This window comes from Chiloscyllium plagiosum, unplaced genomic scaffold (genome assembly GCF_037043375.1).
Source record: "Chiloscyllium plagiosum isolate Xiang-an unplaced genomic scaffold, Cpla_swu_hap1 HiC_scaffold_14, whole genome shotgun sequence".
Classification (NCBI taxonomy): domain Eukaryota; kingdom Metazoa; phylum Chordata; class Chondrichthyes; order Orectolobiformes; family Hemiscylliidae; genus Chiloscyllium; species Chiloscyllium plagiosum.
Window position 1 is genome coordinate 44,123,065 of NW_028270152.1, and position 19,085 is coordinate 44,142,149.

The 19,085-nt window shown below is 36.3% G+C and overlaps 1 protein-coding gene across 14 annotated transcripts in view; it reads right to left on the reverse strand.

Annotated features, from left to right (window-relative positions):
• Positions 1-19,085, reverse strand: part of cadpsa (Ca2+-dependent activator protein for secretion a) — a 598,940-nt gene that overhangs the window by 190,275 nt on the left and 389,580 nt on the right. For all 14 annotated transcript variants that reach the window (XM_087994403.1, XM_087994397.1, XM_087994398.1 and 11 more), the window contains exons 11-12: positions 18,542-18,754; positions 4,343-4,479 (exon numbers count right to left, since the gene is read on the reverse strand). In XM_087994403.1, coding sequence (XP_087850529.1) covers positions 4,343-4,479; positions 18,542-18,754 — 350 coding nt within the window. The remainder of the gene's footprint in view (positions 1-4,342; positions 4,480-18,541; positions 18,755-19,085) is intronic.

Here is a 19,085-nt window from a genome sequence, read left to right on the forward strand (position 1 = left end):
AGCAGGAGAATCGACATTTCGGACATAAGCCCTTTTTCAGCAATACATTTTTAAGCTCTGATCTCCACCATCTGCAGTCCTCACTATCTCCTTTACACCTTCCTCCTAATATCTTCAAACTATGACTCCTCATACCAGTCAATCCTGCCCTGGTGGAAAGGTCTTGGGCTATTGACACTAGCTATTCCACTCATTATCCTGTACACCTCGATCAGGTCTCCTCTCTTCCTTCTTCTCTCCAAAGAGAAAAGTCTTCATAATGCAAGCCCTTCAGCCAGGCAGCATCCTAGTAAACCTTCTTTGCACCCTCTCCAAAGCCTCTGTATCGTTCCTATAGTAGGGCGACCAGAACTGGACACGATATTCCAAGTGTGGTCTCACCAGGGACTTGTAGAGCTGTAGCCAAACCACCATATGCTTTCTTAACAACCCTATCCACTTGGGTGGCAACTTTGAGGGATCTATGTATTTGCACACCCAGATCCCTCTGTGCCTCCACACTGCCAAGAATCCTGTCCTTAATCCTATATTCAGCATTTGAGTTCGACCTTCCAAAATGCATCACTTTGCATTTATCCAGGTTGAACTCCATCTGCCATTTCTCAGCCCAGCTCTGCATCCTGTCTATGTTGCGCTGCAGCCTGCAATAGCCCTCTATGTTACTGATGACACCTACAATCTTTGTGTCAGCTGCAAATTTACTAACCCACCCCTCAACCTCCTCATCCACGTCATTTATAAAAACTACAAAGAGCAGAGGCCCAAGAAGAGAGCCCTGTGGGACCCCACTCAACACTGACCTCCAAGCAGAATACTTGCCATCTACAACCACTCTCTGCCTTCTGTCAGCCAGCCAATTCTGAATCCAGATAGCCAAATCTCCCTGTATCCCATACTTCCTGACTTTATGAATAAGCCTACCATGGAGAACCTTATCGAATGCCTTGCTGAGGTCTATATACACCACATCCACTGCTCGTCCTTTGTCGACCTGTCTTGACACCTCCTCAAAGAATTCAATAAGATTGGTGAGGCATGACCTGCCCCTCAGAAAGCCATGCTGACTGCCTGTAATCACACTATGCTTTGCCAAATAGTCATAAATCCTATCCCTCAGAATTCTTTCCAAAACTTTCCTGACCACAGACGTAAGACTGACTGGTCTGTAATTACCAGGGATTTCCCTATTACCCTTCTTGAAAAGAGGAACAACATTCGCCTCCTTCCAATCCTCTGGTACGACTCCTGTGGAGAGTGAGGAGGCAAATATCCTTGCCAGCGGCTTAGCAACCTCCTTTCTCACTTCCCGGAGCAGCCTAGGAGAAATCTGGTTTGGGGAGAAAGTGAAGACTGCAGATGCTGGAGATCAGAGCTGAAAATGTGTTGCTGGAAAAGCGCAGCAGGTCAGGCAGCATCCAAGGAACAGGAGAATCAACGTTTCGGGCATATGCCCTTCTTCAGGAATGAGGAAATTGTGTCCAGCAGGCTCAAATCTGGTTTGGCCCTGGGGACTTATCAATCTTAATGTTTTCCAAAATTTCCAGCACATCAACTTCATCAATCTTGATCGGGTCTAGACTGTATTCCAATTCCTCAAAGTTTTCATTTACAACAATTTCCCTTTTCTTGGTGGAAACCGAAACCAAAAACTCATTTAGGGCTTCCCCTATTTACTCAGACTCCACGCACAAGTTCCCTCCACTATCCCTGATTGGCCCTACCTTCTCCCTGATCATTCTCTTATTCCTCTCGTGCTCCCTCCTGGCTCTCCAAAGTCCATTTCTGAGCTCCTTTCTAGCAAGCCTGTAATCCTCTAAAGCTGTGCTAGATCCTTGCTCCCTCTACCTTATGTAAGCTGTCTTCTTTCTTTTGATGAGAAGCTCCTCTGTTCTTATCATCCAAGGTTCCTTAATCTTACCCCTTCTTACCCATCTCAGAGGAACAAATTCATGCATCACTTGCAACAACTGCTCCTTAAATAGTCTCCGCATGCCTGCTGTGCCCGTTCTGTGGAACAATTGCTTCCAGTCTGTACTCCCCAACTCCTGTCCGATAGCGTCATAATTTCCTTTTTCCCAATTAAATATCTTCCCTCGATAACTGCTCCTTTCACTCTCCAAGACTATGCTAAATGTGAGGCAGCTGTGATCACTGTCACCAAAGTGCTCTTCCACCACGAGATCTGACATGTGTCCTGGCTTGTTGCCGAGCACCAAATCCAAAATGGCCTCTCCCCTCGTCGGTCTGTCTACATACTGAGTGAGGAAACCCTCCTGAACACACCTGACAAAAACAGCTCCATCCAAACCATCTGCACTTAGAAGGTTCCAGTCGATACTGGGAAAGTTGAAATCACCCATAACAACAACCCTGTTACTTCTGCATTTTTCCAGAATCTGCCCGCCTATGAGTTCTTTAATCTTTCTACTGCTATTCGGTGGTCTGTTCCCTTGCTGTTCCTAACTTCCACCCATACTGACTCAACAGACAAACCTTCCTCAACAACCTTCATTTCTGTAGCTGTGATGCACTCTCTGATTAGCAATGCTACACCCCCTCCTCTTTTTCCAACCTCCCTGTTCTTTTTAAAAGTTCTAAACCCTGAAACATCAAGCAACCATTCCTGCCCCTGTGAAACCCATTTATGAATGGATGCAAAGGGAATAGCCATTTTGCATCAGTCATTATCAAAGCAGAAGATGCCGCCAAAGTCAAAGTGAGAAAATGAGATATTGGATGAACTAAAAATGTATAAAATGGTTATAAAAAGATAACCTGCTTATGCTTAAAGTTGATAAGTCACCTAGACTGGATCAGATACATCCAAGAATACCAAGGGAGTAAGGGTGAAAATTGTGAAGAAGTTGGCCATAATATTCCAGCCCAGCTTAGTTTCAGGTGGGTGAGTGATAGTTCCAATTGAGTCGAGAATTGCAAATATTACCTAATAGAATCATAGAGATGTACAGCATGGAAACTGACATTTCGGTCCAACTTGTCTATGCTGACCAGATATCCTAACCTAATCTTTTCCCATTTCCCAGCACTTGGTCCATATCCCTCTAAGCCCTTGTTATTCATATACCCATCCAGATACCTTTTAAATGCTGTAGTTGCACCAGCCTCCACCACCTCATATACGCACCACCCTTTGCATGAAAACGTTGCCCCTTAGGTCTCTTTTATATCTTTCCCGTCTCACCCTTAACCTATGTCCTCTTATTCTGGACTCACCCATCCCAGGAATAAAGATCTTGTCTATTTATCCTATCCATGCCCCTCATGATTTTATAAACCTCTAAGATCACTCCTCAGCCTCCGACTCTCCAGGGAAAACAGCCCCAGCCTATTCAGCCTATCCCTATAGCTCAAACCCTTCAACCCAGACAACTTCCTTGTAAATCTTTTCTGAACCCTTTCAAGCTTCACAACATCCTTCCGATAGGGAGGAGACCAGAATTGCATGCAATATTCCAACAGTGGCCTAACCAATGTTCTGTACAGCCACAACATGACCTCCCAACTCCTGTACTCGATGGTCTGACCAATAAAGGAAAGCATACTAAACACCTTCTTCATTATCCTATCTACCTGTAACACTACTTTCAGGGAACTACAAACCTGCACTCCAAGGTCTCTTTGTTCAACAACACCCCCAGGACCTTACTATTAAGTGTATAAGTTCTGCTCTGATTTGCATTTCCAAAATGGTGTCACCTCGCATTTATCTAAATTAAGCTCCATCTGCCATTCGTCAGACCATTTGCCCATCTGGTCCAGATCCTGTTGTACTCTGAGGTAACCTTCTTCACTGTCCATTACACCTCCAATTTTGGTGTCACCTGCAAACTTACTAACTACACTCCTAGGTTCACATCCAAATCATTGACATAAATGACAATAGTCATTTCTTGGACAATATTCATAGCCGCTTGTGCAAAAGTGGATTAATTAAGGAAAGCTAGCACACAGAAGAGTTAAGAATCATGTGAAGAATCATGTGAACTAAATGTCCTTTTTTTGATAAGGTTACAAGACAGTTAATGTCCTTGACTTTTCACCAGTCTCCCTCTCAACCTGAGGTGTGAATAAAAAGGAAATTTGAAGACTGTGTAATTGCTTGTAGAAAGATGAATGTTCACAGTTTCATGGAAGGAACCTTAAAGTTCCCGAAGAGTATAAAGCATGCTTGTGTTAACAATAAATAATGTAGTTAATAATTTAAGTTAATATGCACATTGCTTCCATTGTTCCACTTCAGTGTTGATAGTTTACATCGACTTAAAATAGAGTAAAATTTGTCAGCTCAATTAAAACATTATAATTTTATAAATATACTTGCCAAACAAGAGTAGGAATCATTCAGTCTGTGGTCCAGAGTCAGCCTTTGTAGTGTTTCAAACAGTGTAGCATGATCAAACATACATGGATTTGCAGAGATGAATTCATCCATCCCATGCTTCTGCGCTCTGTCTGCATCTGTTTTCCAGGCACATATACAGAAAAGAGTATACTTAGGAAAAAATTTCAAACATGAAAATTGAGCAGACAAATTAAGCAGGCATGCTCTTTACAATGTTTTAATATCTCACTACCTGGGCTTGTTTGTCTTTTCGTCGGTTTTCTGAAAACTTTTCTTGCAACAGATTTTATCGCTCTGGAATGTTATCTTCAATTCCAGTATAGCACAATTATAAAAGATATTGCACAAATAACTGTATCCAGTCAAGTACCATATGATGTGTGCTGATATCTAATTAACATTTTTACTGCATGATATTTTTCTCAATAGATTCTGCCATTCCACAGAATGCAATTCAAATTCAGATTTTATTTAAGGATTGTTTTGCCACTAAGTACCAGGAAATAATGGAACTGATATTGTTCCCAATGTTGGTCCATTGTAATTAAACCAGTTTTGTGTCAGAATTTAACTGAGAAATTAAGTGAGAATATTTTATTTGAAAGAGTACATACTTTATGCCACAAATATGGGATCACAATTGTTTTACAATAGAGTCGGTCTTTAAACTGATATGCAGGTATCAAACTAAGATTAGAACCATAATATGGACCAGCCCTGTCTGGAAACTATTTTTCAAGCAATGTTAGAAAATATTTATATTGGATATACTATGTTTTTTATTTGTATATTCAAAATTAGTTATTTAGAAATACATAAAAATAGTCAGTTAAAGGCACGGACATATCAATAACATTGATATCGAGCACTCTGGATAGGTGGGGTAGATGTTAGTCCAGGCTGAGATACCTGAATGTCGACTTTTTGTTTGCTCAAGTGCACCTCCTGGTGGATTGACTGAGAGGCTGCACTAATAACAGCTGTGCTGGTCTATTCCATACACTCGGTCAAATTTGTTAGTACCATTATGGGGACTAACATGTGTGAAGGAGGGACAAAACAGACATGAGATAATAACACAATCAAAAGAAGGAAATAGTGAAATCAAGGTGAAGCATTTTAAGTACATACAGATTACATTTAATTGCAAAATTTACTATTTACATTGAGTTAATAGCATCAATAAAGCAAGAAGTCATTATAATTTTTACAATTCAAATGAATTGGGTATGACTGAAAAATCAAAGATGGTTAATATAGCAATGAAATTATTCTGAATACTTCATTGCAGATTAAAATGGATTCATGATGAAAAACAGACTGAGACTATATCTGTGCTGCTAAACAAAAAGACAGAAAGGACTGGCACAGCAAGGTTACATTCAGCTATTTGCTATGATTTAATGAAGTAGGAGCATTCATGCTTTCTTTTCAAACTGAAGCCTGGAGACACAACCACCTAGGGACTACCTAATTAATCTCAACACGCATAGCTAAAATACCCTAATCAGCCAAAGAAATAAAAACAGAAGTCAATTTGGGTGTGGTCAGATACACCCTAGTCACTACTATGTCCTTGTATCTGTCAGTCAAATTAAAGACAGATTTCACTGTCTTTTATATACAGTCGGTTTCCCATTACATGGGCATTTCTCCAAGTCCTAGGCAAATAAAAAACATTTTAAAAATCTTTCTCCTTCTTTCGCTGTCTTGTACATCTCAAGCTTTTAACTTACATATGATCCCAAAGATTGTCTGTTTGTATTTCAAGAACAGTCATGCTTTAACAATAGAGGTAAGACAAGTGTCTTTTTGCCATTTGTTAGGAATGGTTAAGACTTTTTTTTATTAATGATCTAGGGAAAATCAATTCAAAATGAAGCAATGTTACATCAGAACTAAAATATATAAAACAATATTGATTTGAAATATGCTAAACTTAAAAATTTTAAGAAAGTAAAATAAGACATATTATTGCTGACATTGGATACATATTGTGTTTGGATGATAGTGAAACTTTATAGAAAACTAGACAAAAGTTTTTAATGCTATTCTATAAAGGTTCAAATATTCCATAAATAGCAATCTTCATAAACGTGCATTCATTTAAATGAAATTACTTTCGAATGCCAAAATCCACCACTTAAAAAGGATGACTTAATTATTTCACATACAGATGTTTTTTTAATAAAATAGACATTTACAATTAATAATTTATTTTATTGATAAATGACTTAAAGGGAACTGCTATGGGCATTTTAAAACCAGTCTCTAAATAAAAATTATTTTTTGAGAAGTAGTTAAAGATATTTTCCCCAAAGTTATAATTGAGGCACCATATCATAAAGGTAATCCAGCAGTTTAAATAGCTACATGTTGAGAGAATACATAAATATGAAATTTGATTCTAGTTTGCTGTTTTATGGAAAACAAAATTCTTTGCTGGTGTATTTTTAAAACTCAATGTGGATGACAATAATATGGATTTTTACTACAACATTACTGTTGAAAATCTAAATCTTAAAAATTCCAAACAAATCAAATATTGCAAGAGAATTAGATTATTTTTATAAAAATCTAGTTTTGAATCCAGGATTTTACATGCATTCTAGTATATTAGTGTACATCACAGCCTTTGTGTGCCAGTCAAAGTAGAAGCAAGAATGGTACAATATCATATGCATTACCAATTCAGAATCAGAATCATGTGAGTGAAATGACTGGATTCAGATAGAATTTTACAGCTGATAGTTCTATCTGTTGACAAGTTATACAGTGTGGCTTGCCTGGGCCATGGATACTGTTAGTATACCTCATAAAGGATACATTATTTCAATGCTATGTTCCCCTTTACAGCTTTCAAAATCTGAATATGTATCTATAAGATTTGTGGAGATTAGTTCTGTGAAATAATCTATAGCTAACATTATTTTGAGCAGGATTAAAATGATGAATTAAACAGTAAAGAAATTGTTAATTTATAAGTTTCTGAATATATTATTCATATTCATCCATTTTATATTTTGTTGCAGAAATATTACTTCAGTCCAAGAAGTGAGTCTGATTAGATTAGATAATTATAAAAAAGAGGAACAGTTTATATTATACATTCACCTACAGAAAATTAAATGATTTTTATAACATCGTTTAGCATTTTACATGTTAGAAACCTTTAATATTAAATGTTTAATATATTTTATGGAACATTAACAGAACTAAGAGATAACTATAAATGTGAGTAACTGCAATAAATACATTCATGATATTTATCTGCATTCCATTCATGTAATAATATTGGACATAATGGCCAAACCTCACAGGGCTGTATCTGTCTGATCGCTCTGCTCAAATGTTAAAACTATTCATTTTTATGATGTTGTAAATTATTATGACATAAGAACCTAATCTGCTTACAATATACATAGAATATATTATTCATATGCTGGAGTATGTGTATATATATTTGTAATATATGAGGATAACAAATGATGGTACAGTATTTGTAAGTTACAATCAATCACCAATACATAAAAAGCATCAAATTCCCCAAGTGCTTGAAACAAGGTATATACCAATGGTACATATTGTCTTATTTCATTCTCAGTGAACTTTAAGGGGTTAAAAACATAATGAGAACCTTTTAGTTTTTAGTAATTTAAATTGTGGTGATCCTATGTCAACAGCACTTTTCCATTTATCTGTTTAATGTGTCACACTAACAATTTTCAGTCCAAACAAAATCTTACAGTTAAGAGCTCGCAAATTTATGAAACAACATTTTGATACTAAATTGCCTTTTTTAAAAAAAAGATTCAACTGCCTGTCAAAGAGAATGTGGCAATATTTGAAGGCTTTAAATAAGAAATTATTTGAATAAAGATGCATCTTTCTAAAGTTAGATAATAGTGTGTTATTGAATTCTTAACTACAGTGCTTCATAACTTATCAGAACAGAGACAATTAATATTGTCAAATAAATTTATTAACATTTCCAGCAGAAAGTTCACAATGAGATGTCAGACATGAAAAAGGTGACTTTCTATCTCAGTCCTCTGGTAAATGCGCACATGTCATATCTCTTTGACATTAAAAGAATGAAGATCTGTTTTGGACAATAACAAACAATGACACTAGTCAACTTCAGCTGGAGAAGTGAAAAGAAGAAATGACAATGATTGATGGCAGCTATCCATTTTCAGATACTAGCTGCGAGAATGTTCTGTGGGGTCTCAAGCTCTAATGAGAAACTGATCTACATTATTTTAAAATGTAAGTATCAAAAGATACATACCTTTTAACTTTCACCATCATAGTTAGGGACTTATTAATTCATCAAACAAATAAAAAATATTAAATACAAATGCTATGGCATATTTCTGATATTTTCTTATTAAAATACAATATCTATTTTGTTGGTCTGGATGACATTCTCCTTGTCACATCTCAGCATTCTGATAAAGGCACATAACAAGAACATGACGGGCATACTGCAGGACACCATCATTTCCTAGTGGCCCAGAAAATGCTAATTATATCTTTTTAGTTGGATCCTGTAAGGATCTGCAAGCCCTTTAAGTAAAGAATGAAAAGTATTTTTAAAATGTAATGCAGATCAGATAGCCAGCAGTTTTCAAAGGTAATCACAGATAGGGCACTGACTGGTTATTTAATATTGATCTATATTTGAGTAAAATCAATTTTAGATCCTTCCTTGATTGGCAAATATCATTAAAATTGAATTATATGAATTTGTAAAATTCTACATTAATTACCCATGCATTTGATTGGTAAGTGGTTTATAGTGTACTGCAGTTAAGACAAAACATGCACATTAAGCGAATTGATTAAATTCACTAGATCGTGGTACTGCATTCCTCAAATGTAGCAATTGCAATTTGAAAATATTAAAAATATTATAGCAGTGTATTGATGATAAAATATGTAGCATTTAAAGCATACAAAACTACCAAACCAATCTAATAGGATAGCAACAACGTTTGGTGTAAATACATGGACACTGCGTTACATTTTTCGTTATAAGGGAGTCTGATGCACCATTTAAAGTTTCACAATTACCATGCATTTCCACCAAAAATGCACTACAGCAAAATAAAACAAAATACAGAATATTTGTCAGGCATCAAACAGAAACAAATAAGATCTGTCTTAAATGCTGGAATTTTCTGCCTGTAATTCAAAGGTAAGTCTATGAGTAAACTGGAGTATTTTTCATGATAAGGAGGGATGGCATCACCTACTCCTCGGTTTTGCATTCGGAATACTCCAAATACATATTTGCCAACTCCCAAAGCCTTTGCTATTGTCTCCTATGAATATAACCTGCATTAACTAAACTCCATGCAATAATTTCCAAAACTAAAATCCCTTGAGATTTGATCTTATAGCTTTAAAAAAAAACAACTGTAAGAGACATCAGCAAAGTAAATAGAGTTCAACGGAGTAGATTTTATAAAATGTTGTCCTTTCCAACAGCAATCTTATTGGAAGCTCCAATTCATTTTTAATATAAATTCTAAAGGGAAATCATATTTCAAATATTTTCTTGAATAAAATTAATGATCTAAGAGGAAATGAAGTCATTTTTAAATGACATCTGCTAAATTAAGGACATTGGTATTATTAATATATTTAAGTATTTTTATGCAGTATAATGCTTAGTGAAGATTTGTAGCAATGTCATAATACCTCTGTTTCTACATGCATTGTGACACTTTACATACTAACATTCATGTGATACAACACATGTTGTTCAATAAGTATGAAAAGAATGCAGTAAACCAGAGCTGGTTTATAAATGTGGAGTTTATTTGTTGTGCTTATCCTGGCAGTAGACTATAATTACCACAGTGGTGCTAATCATTGCTGTGAAGAAACAGGCATTATGATATCATTGTGCAAGGCAATCTGTTTTCAAGCATTACACAGTCAATTAGCTGTAGAGATAATTGAACAAGTATATTAGTGACATCTTTTTGTCATGTTAATTCATGTTTACATTGCATGGAGGTTAGAAAATGTTAAGAAATATTTAAGTCATACTAAGAGGAGTCTTTAACTACAATATAAAAGCCAGAGAGAGGGCAATTATGCAAATACCGCATGCATCTGGATTTGCAGTATGGAAGCTTTCATGTCAAACCTAAATTCAGGAAATATGAGTATTAAACTATATAATTCTAAACATGATAGATTTGAGAAGAAAAAACACATTGCATTTGTCAGATAATCAGTACTGATTATCTGCCTGTGCCAGCTACAGGGAAGCACTTACCCTTTAGTCCAGCTAGAAGTTAGCAGGGTAAGAAGGAACAAACCAGAACAACATAAAGACTAGCAACAAGGCTTAGGAAAGCAGATAGGAGCCCTAACCTAGCAGCAGGTATTGTCATTCAAAGTACTAGGGTTCAAGCAAAGTAAAAGAAACAAAAAGAAAAGACAACAGAACATCTAGCAAAACACTTCTCTTATGGCTAAAATCACCAAGAAATTTCATATTATACAAATTAAACTTGCATACACAATATGGAAACATAGAAGACGTCCAGTTTGTATAGCTACTAATTGCTCAACATAATTTCTACTGCTGTGGATCCATTATTGGATTGACCAAAACCCAATTCAACAATTATACAAAATGCAAGATTTAAAAAATAAAATCACTGCATGTCTATCAATGAGTATGGACTATCTATTATATTCAGACGGTAAGTTGTAAAGGAGGCCACATATCAACACGGAAACTTTTGATAAACTATGAAGAGTAGGAAATAAAACTCAATGTAAAATATTTTAGAAATGAAGCAACTTTTGCTTGGTTCATTGGATATAACTAATTGGCAGCATGAAATCCTTCAACTGCACTATATATCTGTATGTTAGTAACACAACAGATGTCATTTGAAACAGATTTCTTTAAGGTGAAATATGCCTACATGCAGGAATTTAATTATCATTAAATAAACAGGAAAAGTAGACAGCTGGCTGAATGTGTATTAAAAAGGTCACACAGAGTCTAACACAAAACATAATGATCAGTTTTATGAGGGTTATGTACAGTAATTACTTGATCTTTGAAGATGCACTTTTATCATGATTTTTGAATATTTAGGTCACAGTTTTGAATCTTTTATTTATGTGTAAAATAATAAGAAAAAGTATGTATTCATTGCTTCATTGAAACATCACTTGGACACTTCATGAAAATCCATTCTTAGGATCAACCCTATTGAGCACATGTGAGTGCATGCCATGGGCCATATAGAGCTGGTATTATAAGAGTTACAATGTGCAATACGGAAACTGTGCAAAGGATTCTAGAAGCTACATAATGTAGATAATAATGTACAAGAAGTACTTGAATCCACCATAAACTACAATAACAAAGTTTTAAAAAATGGTGGAAATACTGCAAGATTCTTAATATCTATGGAGAGAATAGAATGTTTACTTTTTGGATGTAGATGCTTCTTCAAGACTGGAAAATAAACAAGTCGGTAGGGCAATGCAACCAAAACTAGTGTGTACATATACACTTATATAATACAGAGGAATGACTGAATAGTCATCACAGTCAAGAGAGAGACAGACGTATTAAGACATTATATAATAGTGAATAACCTGGTAAAAGTAAGAAATTGAAAACCTATAGTCAGATATCAACAACACAAATGGTATAGTATCTTTAATAAGATAATATGCCCCAAAGTGCTTTCCAGGAGAGTTATCAATCAAAATTTGACAGTGAGTCAAATAAGCACATATTAACGCAGATGACCTATAGCTTTGTCACAGTCATATGCTCAAGGTGCACCTTACAGGAGGACAGAGATGGAGAAGTGGAGAGGTTAAGAAGGAAATTCCAGAGGCTCACATCTTGGCTAGAAATATGGTGACCAATGATGGAGAAATTAAAACAGGGATGCTCAAGAGGCTAGAATTGGAGAAGCAAAGATATTGTGAAGAGTAAAGCAATGGATGATATGAAAGTAGAAATGGAAATTTTATAATTGAGGCACTTCTTATCTGAGAACCAACATAAATCAACGAGCACAAGGGTGATGGGTGAACAGGACTTGGTGCAAGTTAAGACCCTGGCAGAAGAGTTTTGTAAGATATCAAGTTTATTGAGGATGGAAAGTGGAGAGCCAGTCAGGAGTGTATTATAATTGTCAAATCTTGAGATAAGAAAGGCTTAGTGCGGTTTTCAGCAAGAGTGAGCTGAGTCAAGGGGCAGAGAGTCTGATTCTGTTACAGAGGTGGAAATGGCCAGTTTTCTTCAAATGAAAATAGTTTGCAAACAGTTCAGACAGTTGCAAGATTCTGGGAAGATATCTAACATTGCTCTTGGAACTTGTGTGTTTTTTAGGAACTGTGTATAAAATTAATAAGAGAGGTCAGAGTGGTAATGGGAGGGGCAGTTAGAATGACGAGGTGTAGAAAGCTCACAAACTGGTAAAGCAGTCATCTGATTTCCATTCAGCTCCCTCAATGCAGAGGAGACCAACAATGAGCAGTAAATAGAAGATGCTTAATTACATCCTGTTCACAGAGTTGTGTTTTCATATGGAAGGAGTGTTCAGGACTTTGGATAACTATGTGGGAAGAAGAGATGGGCAGGTGTTGCAACTCCTTCATTTGGAAAGGATAGTTGATGCCTTAAAAAGTACAACTAAAAATAGAAGTTGTGGAAGAGTGAATTAGGGTGCTACAAAGAGAACCATCCCTGAAAGCAGGACAGGAAGGAAAGCTGGGTTTCTTGATGGAATCATAATCAGGTATTTACTCAACTTTTGTTTCTTTAATGTCTTAACACATTTACCCAGATTCCTCTGTGTTGTGCATAAGTTTGTGCACATTTTACCTCCATTTCCTTCTTCTGACTGTATGAATACAAGTATCCAATTCCTAATTTTCAGTTCTGAAGAATAGTTTACACACAAAATGTAAACTTGTCTATTCTCTCCACAGATAGTGATTGACCAATATTGATTGTTACCAATATTTTATGTTTTTGTATTCAGCACATTTATCATATATGTATAGACAAATAATATAAATCAAGCAGCTATGTGGAAAATACTACTTTTTGTAACATATTGCTCCCCATCAAAAGACAACTGTTATTCCAATTACTTAAAGTATATTATGGACTTAAACTAAACATCTAATTTGCAGCCACAGCAACTTTATAAAATAATAGCTTGAGGCAGAGTCCTATGCCTATGTTACTAAACATAGGGCCATGGCAGAATAAATGGTGCAGACATGTTGTTTACATTTGAGAATGATGGAAAACAGAAATATTACAAGACAGTTACTGAACCAAAGAGCTCAAATATTCAGATTAAAAACCTGGCCAGCGAAGAGCCTTGAACAGAATACTGTTTCACAGTTACTCAGAGCAATCAGTTCTACTTCCTGCAATATATATATATATATATATATATATATATATATAAAAAATGCTGATTTCATTGCAGTGAATCTATTTCATTTTAGGATTTATTTTACACTGGCACCAAGGTGTCAGACCACTATGTGTCTTCACAACATGTAATATTCGCAATGGAGGGTTTGTGACAAAATAATTACTGTAAGGGTATTAAAAACTTCTGGATTGTCTAGAAATTCTATGACCTATATATTACATACAACATCACTTCATGTACAAGTTCCAAAATACTTTACTGCAAATTATTTCCTGGTCTACAAAGATTATCAAATGCTTATGTGTTGAATTGCCTCCTTTTTAATCCTTTGGCTGGGGGATGGTTAGCTGCATACACTTACTTTAGCCTATTTCTGTGTAAGCATGTCCCTTAGGTATTCCATCAGAAAGTTATTGTAAAAGAAATCATTGCACACTTTCATACCAGAGGTGTTCACTACAAAAAATGTTCTGAGCATGAAAGTTGGCAGTGAAGTCTCTGAAAATGAACATCCAATTTTGTGCGTGATTCACATCATTTATGGGAGTCAAAGGGTTAACAGACAGGATATTATAACACTCCCAATCTTTACAGGTAACTATTAAACTGTAAATTAACCAAAACAGCTTACCCGCTAATAAGGCAATTAAACAAAACTCTAAGATTCTAAACAGTGGCAAAATCTTGAAATAGGCATTAAATCTAACAGCTTTTATATGAAATATCTCTCATATAATTGTACTTATAATTGGCATATTAAAGCTTCAAGGAACGTATTATTGCTTTTAAATCCATAATACCTGCTGTGTTGCACAATTTTCCTTAAAAACAGCAGGTACCCAAATTCCTGTTAAATAAGTAAGTACTCAGTTGACTTTCTAACTGTTATGTAACATGAACAGTTGACCTGTATTCCCAAAAATGTACAGCTCAACTTGTAATGTTAATTTTGAATGAATAGCAGGATCTATTATTTTAATACAGGACAATTTTTAATGTTTTATAGATTGAAGGTCATATCATATATTAACCCAATAATATTGCCTATGGATGCAGTTGGACATATTTTAAATAATAACATTAATTTCTCTTATTTTGTTTTAGCAATGTTAGATATTTTTCTTGTGATTTCCAAATCAATTGTTCAAATTGTTGGCTTATCAGCCTAGAAATTTGATCACACCCATAAACGATGCATTGGGGTATGTTAAGATGACACAAGGTGACTAGTCCAGGTGACACAAGGACGCTGTTAAATTTGTGTAGGCAGTGGCAGGGTAAAGTTGTGTATCTGATGCTATTTAAAGGCAGCCAACTCCTCTTATGGGGAAAATCCACTCTGGGTACACACAGCAGAGAAGTTCTAAATGTGGGTAAAGACTGCAAGAGGCACTTGAAGACTCTGGTCATAGCACTGGACGTGGAAAAGGAGAACTACTTTTCCACGGGACAGAAGGCTCTCAAGGTATCACTCCTACTGCCCGTTAGAAGAGGCCAGTGGGGAACAATGTCAGGAGCTTCCAGAATGCAACACAAAACTGGTCAAAATGTAATGATCTCACCAAAACTGTTCAGGTAAAAATGTTACCTTTCACAATTACTTTCTCCTCATATCTGTAGTTTCTGTGCACAACATACAAACTATTTTATGATGAGAAGGAGATCTTGAAAACAGCTCACAAGGCTATTAAACGTACTTACCTCTAACAGAAGTTCACACACAAGAAAGGTGGTGGTGACTGGATAAGGGTGACCATGCATGAAAAGCATGTCTTGTAATGGTTAGAGAGTGATAACAGAGGAAATATTGCTCAAGGTTCCTTCAAAACTCACCAAGTTTTGATTTTTTTCTTCTTAATTCTATTTCACCCCGTACATTCTGGCTTACAGCAGCCACTGATCCCTCTTTCCGAAGCTAAAAATGTTGAGAGTTGTGTGTCATTCAAGAACAAAATGCCAGTGTTCTCAAAGGTGCAACATCTCACCCTCTCAAGTACCAGCTGAGAGACAGGCACCATGCATTCCTTAATCAAAAGGTGTAGTCTTCAAATGATGCATTCCTGGTCACAATCTACAGGACCTATAGAAGAAGGAGAGGAGGCTGCAGATGCCTGTGGTGACACAGTGTGAGATCACACACTAATTCTCTTTAGATGATTCGAGACTGACTTTAAAGCTATAGTCTACAAAAGAAGGCTGGTGGGCGGACACAAGGAAATACAAGGTGCACTGGACAGTCTGCCAGTAATCATCTGCTCAATGCTCAATGGCTTAGAATATGCAGCTGTCCAGCTCAAGCTTGTGTCTCTGTATGGTAAATGGAGATCATTTTGTCCAGCATGTAGAAATGGTTAACTACATAAAGGTGACAATGCCAATCACCAGCTTCTGCTGACAGATGATAATCTCAATGGATTACACACCACCGCCTGAGGGAATGCTGTTGTGATAGAATGATTAACAGGAAACTGGGAGATTTTCATTTTAAAGATATGGGCTACAGTGAGAGTAATAGCTAAAGGCAGTGCCACACATGTCCTTGTTTGAGGTTCCAGTTGTGATTGCAGCATATATTTCTTATCTAGAGTGAGCCCAAACTGCACTTTCAATACAAAATGAGCACAGCCATGCCACCTGCCATATTTTACACTTGTTAATTGAGTGCAGCGTGATCCAATTTCTAGGCCATCAGCTCTTCTTCATTAAGGTGCAGTGTCTTCTAATTCACCTTTATTACAGAAAGTACTGGGTGAGTATACTCTAAATACTTTTTCCATGCACAAATGCATACAAGGGGATACCTATCTATATATTGGTGTCCTTTATTGCTCCATTTTCTGCTTTACAAAAAGTCTGATTTGTTAAATTGTATCAAATGCATCTCTTCTCACTTCATGAAATTCCAACCTAATAAATAATATTGGAATCCAACACTGAAATGGACGGGATAATTAATTGATACTTTGCCTCTGTTTTCACTGAAAGGGCTTACAAAGAACATAAAACAATAGAATAAGGATTACGTCTTTCAGCCTTTCAAGGTTGCTCTGCCATTCACCAGAAGTTGATGGTTTAAATTGCGATTTCATCTTCCTGCACTATCTGCATATCCCTTACTATTTGATAGCTTATCACCAACATAAATCTTCTCTTAATTTTAATTACACGGTTCCTCCTCCCAAATCCTTGATTCCCTTCTTCCTCATGTATGCATCAAACAATCCCTATACACATCAATGCCATCTGCTTCAATCACTCCATATGGCAGCAAATTCCACAATCTATAACCATTTTCTGTGAAAGAAAAACCTCCTACATTCTTCCATTAATCTGCTTGTGCCTATCTTATATATGCTTCCAATTATTGATTCACCCACAAGTGGAAACAATTTCTCCACATTCAAGCTTTTGAACTGTCTTCAAATGCTAAAGATATCGGGTCTCCTTTTAGTGTTCTCTTTTCCAAAGAAAATAAACCAATCTACTCTGTCTTTACTAATAATTTGATCCTCTCAAATGTTAAAAATCCTTGTGAATCTTTGCTGCTATGCTTCAATATCTTTATTGTATCTGAAGATTTGTTTATTGTCCAAAAGGGTTAGTACTGAGGACTGCCATAAATACCAACCACTATGACATCCACATATGGACTTGCCAGTAGAATGGCTTGAAATGTTGAACGAGAGAGAGTAATCCTTCTCAGAGGTTCTGTAACAGTATCTATCCTGTTAATGTAACCTATAAGTGGTTGCTAACATGCAATAAACTATATCAGGTTAAGGACTTAATAGGAGTAGGAACGGCAATTTAGCCCCCTGAGCCTAACCCGCCATTCAGCAAGATCACAGCTAATTTTCCACAGCCTCAATTCCTCTTTTGTATTAACACATCTTGTTGTCAACTCCCTGATATTTCAAAAATGTATGTCCTTGAAGGCACTCCTTTACTTAGAATAGGAAGTGGGTTTCCTCTACCAGACTAGATCAAGCAGGTCCTGCTCACATGTAAAGGGGATGGTGGCAGTAAAATGAGCAGCAGCTCATAGAGCACATTGAGTTGGCATGCCTAGGTAACAAAAACCAGAATTTAAGAAGGGCGAAACTCCAAAATCCAGGCGGACCGCACCTCCAGTTGTCCAAACAAACTAGGGAACAAATTGTGGAGACATGAGTATTGATATACAAAATTCAATAGAACACAAGAGTCTGAGAGGCCTCCAGACAGCAAATGTAACACCTACCTTCAAAAAGGGAGGTAAAACTAAATTAAGGAAAAATAGACCAGCCAGTGCAAGGCAAGACATTGAAATCTTTGCTTAAAAAATATAAGAAAAATCGCCTGATGGATATCTTCTAAAAAGAAAGTGGAGCTCTATCCAAAGTATTTACTGACATTCCCATTTGAAAAGCATGAAATGGAGCAATATGTGGTAACTGAGTGACACCAAAAGAAGGTTCAGGTAATCTCTTCCAGAACATTCATGATTATGGGGCATTTCCTCAAAAATAACATCAATCGAATAATTTTCTTGCCCAAAATTTTCAGTTAGAATGTATGTCTCTATAATTATTCAAAAAATACCTGAGGGACATGGGAAGCCCATTCTGTACCACAGTAACATTTAGACAAATGTCATCGCTTTGTGCCCATTAAAGTTTTATTACTAAAATAACTACAACTAACTGTCATGCAACATGCAGTTTCACAGTAAATATGGTTAATAACTTACAAAACTGTGAGATGGGAGCATCCAACTGGGGCACATTTCCTCCTTTGGCATTAAGTTTTTGGACTTGAGTCGGAGGAATGGGCTTGTGTGATTGACCAGTTGCACGGTACATTGCCTGAACCCAAAGGATACGATCCTGTTCGTCATCGCTGGCAAAGATCACAGTGTCTCCTTCCTTAACTGCATTAAAGAACGCCCTACCACCCTCCAAACCTAGATGGTAGATTATTTAACAATTATGAGAAGAATACACAATGACATTTCTACATGGACGTCATTATAACAGATGTACCATTGAAAAGGTTCATGAAATGGGTTTACATGGCTATTACTACTTAGAGACTCCTGCCGCAAACTGAGTTTTGTTCATACATGTAAGTATTTAACTTATGATAACACTCTTTAAAAAATTGAGATACTATTTAACATCTAGGAATGGAAATACTGCAGAATCCAATGTACAAAATGCACTGAAATATATGGGCAATTCTCCATGTTGGAAGTTATAAAAAATTGTGTGAAGCATGCAATATCTATTATGCTT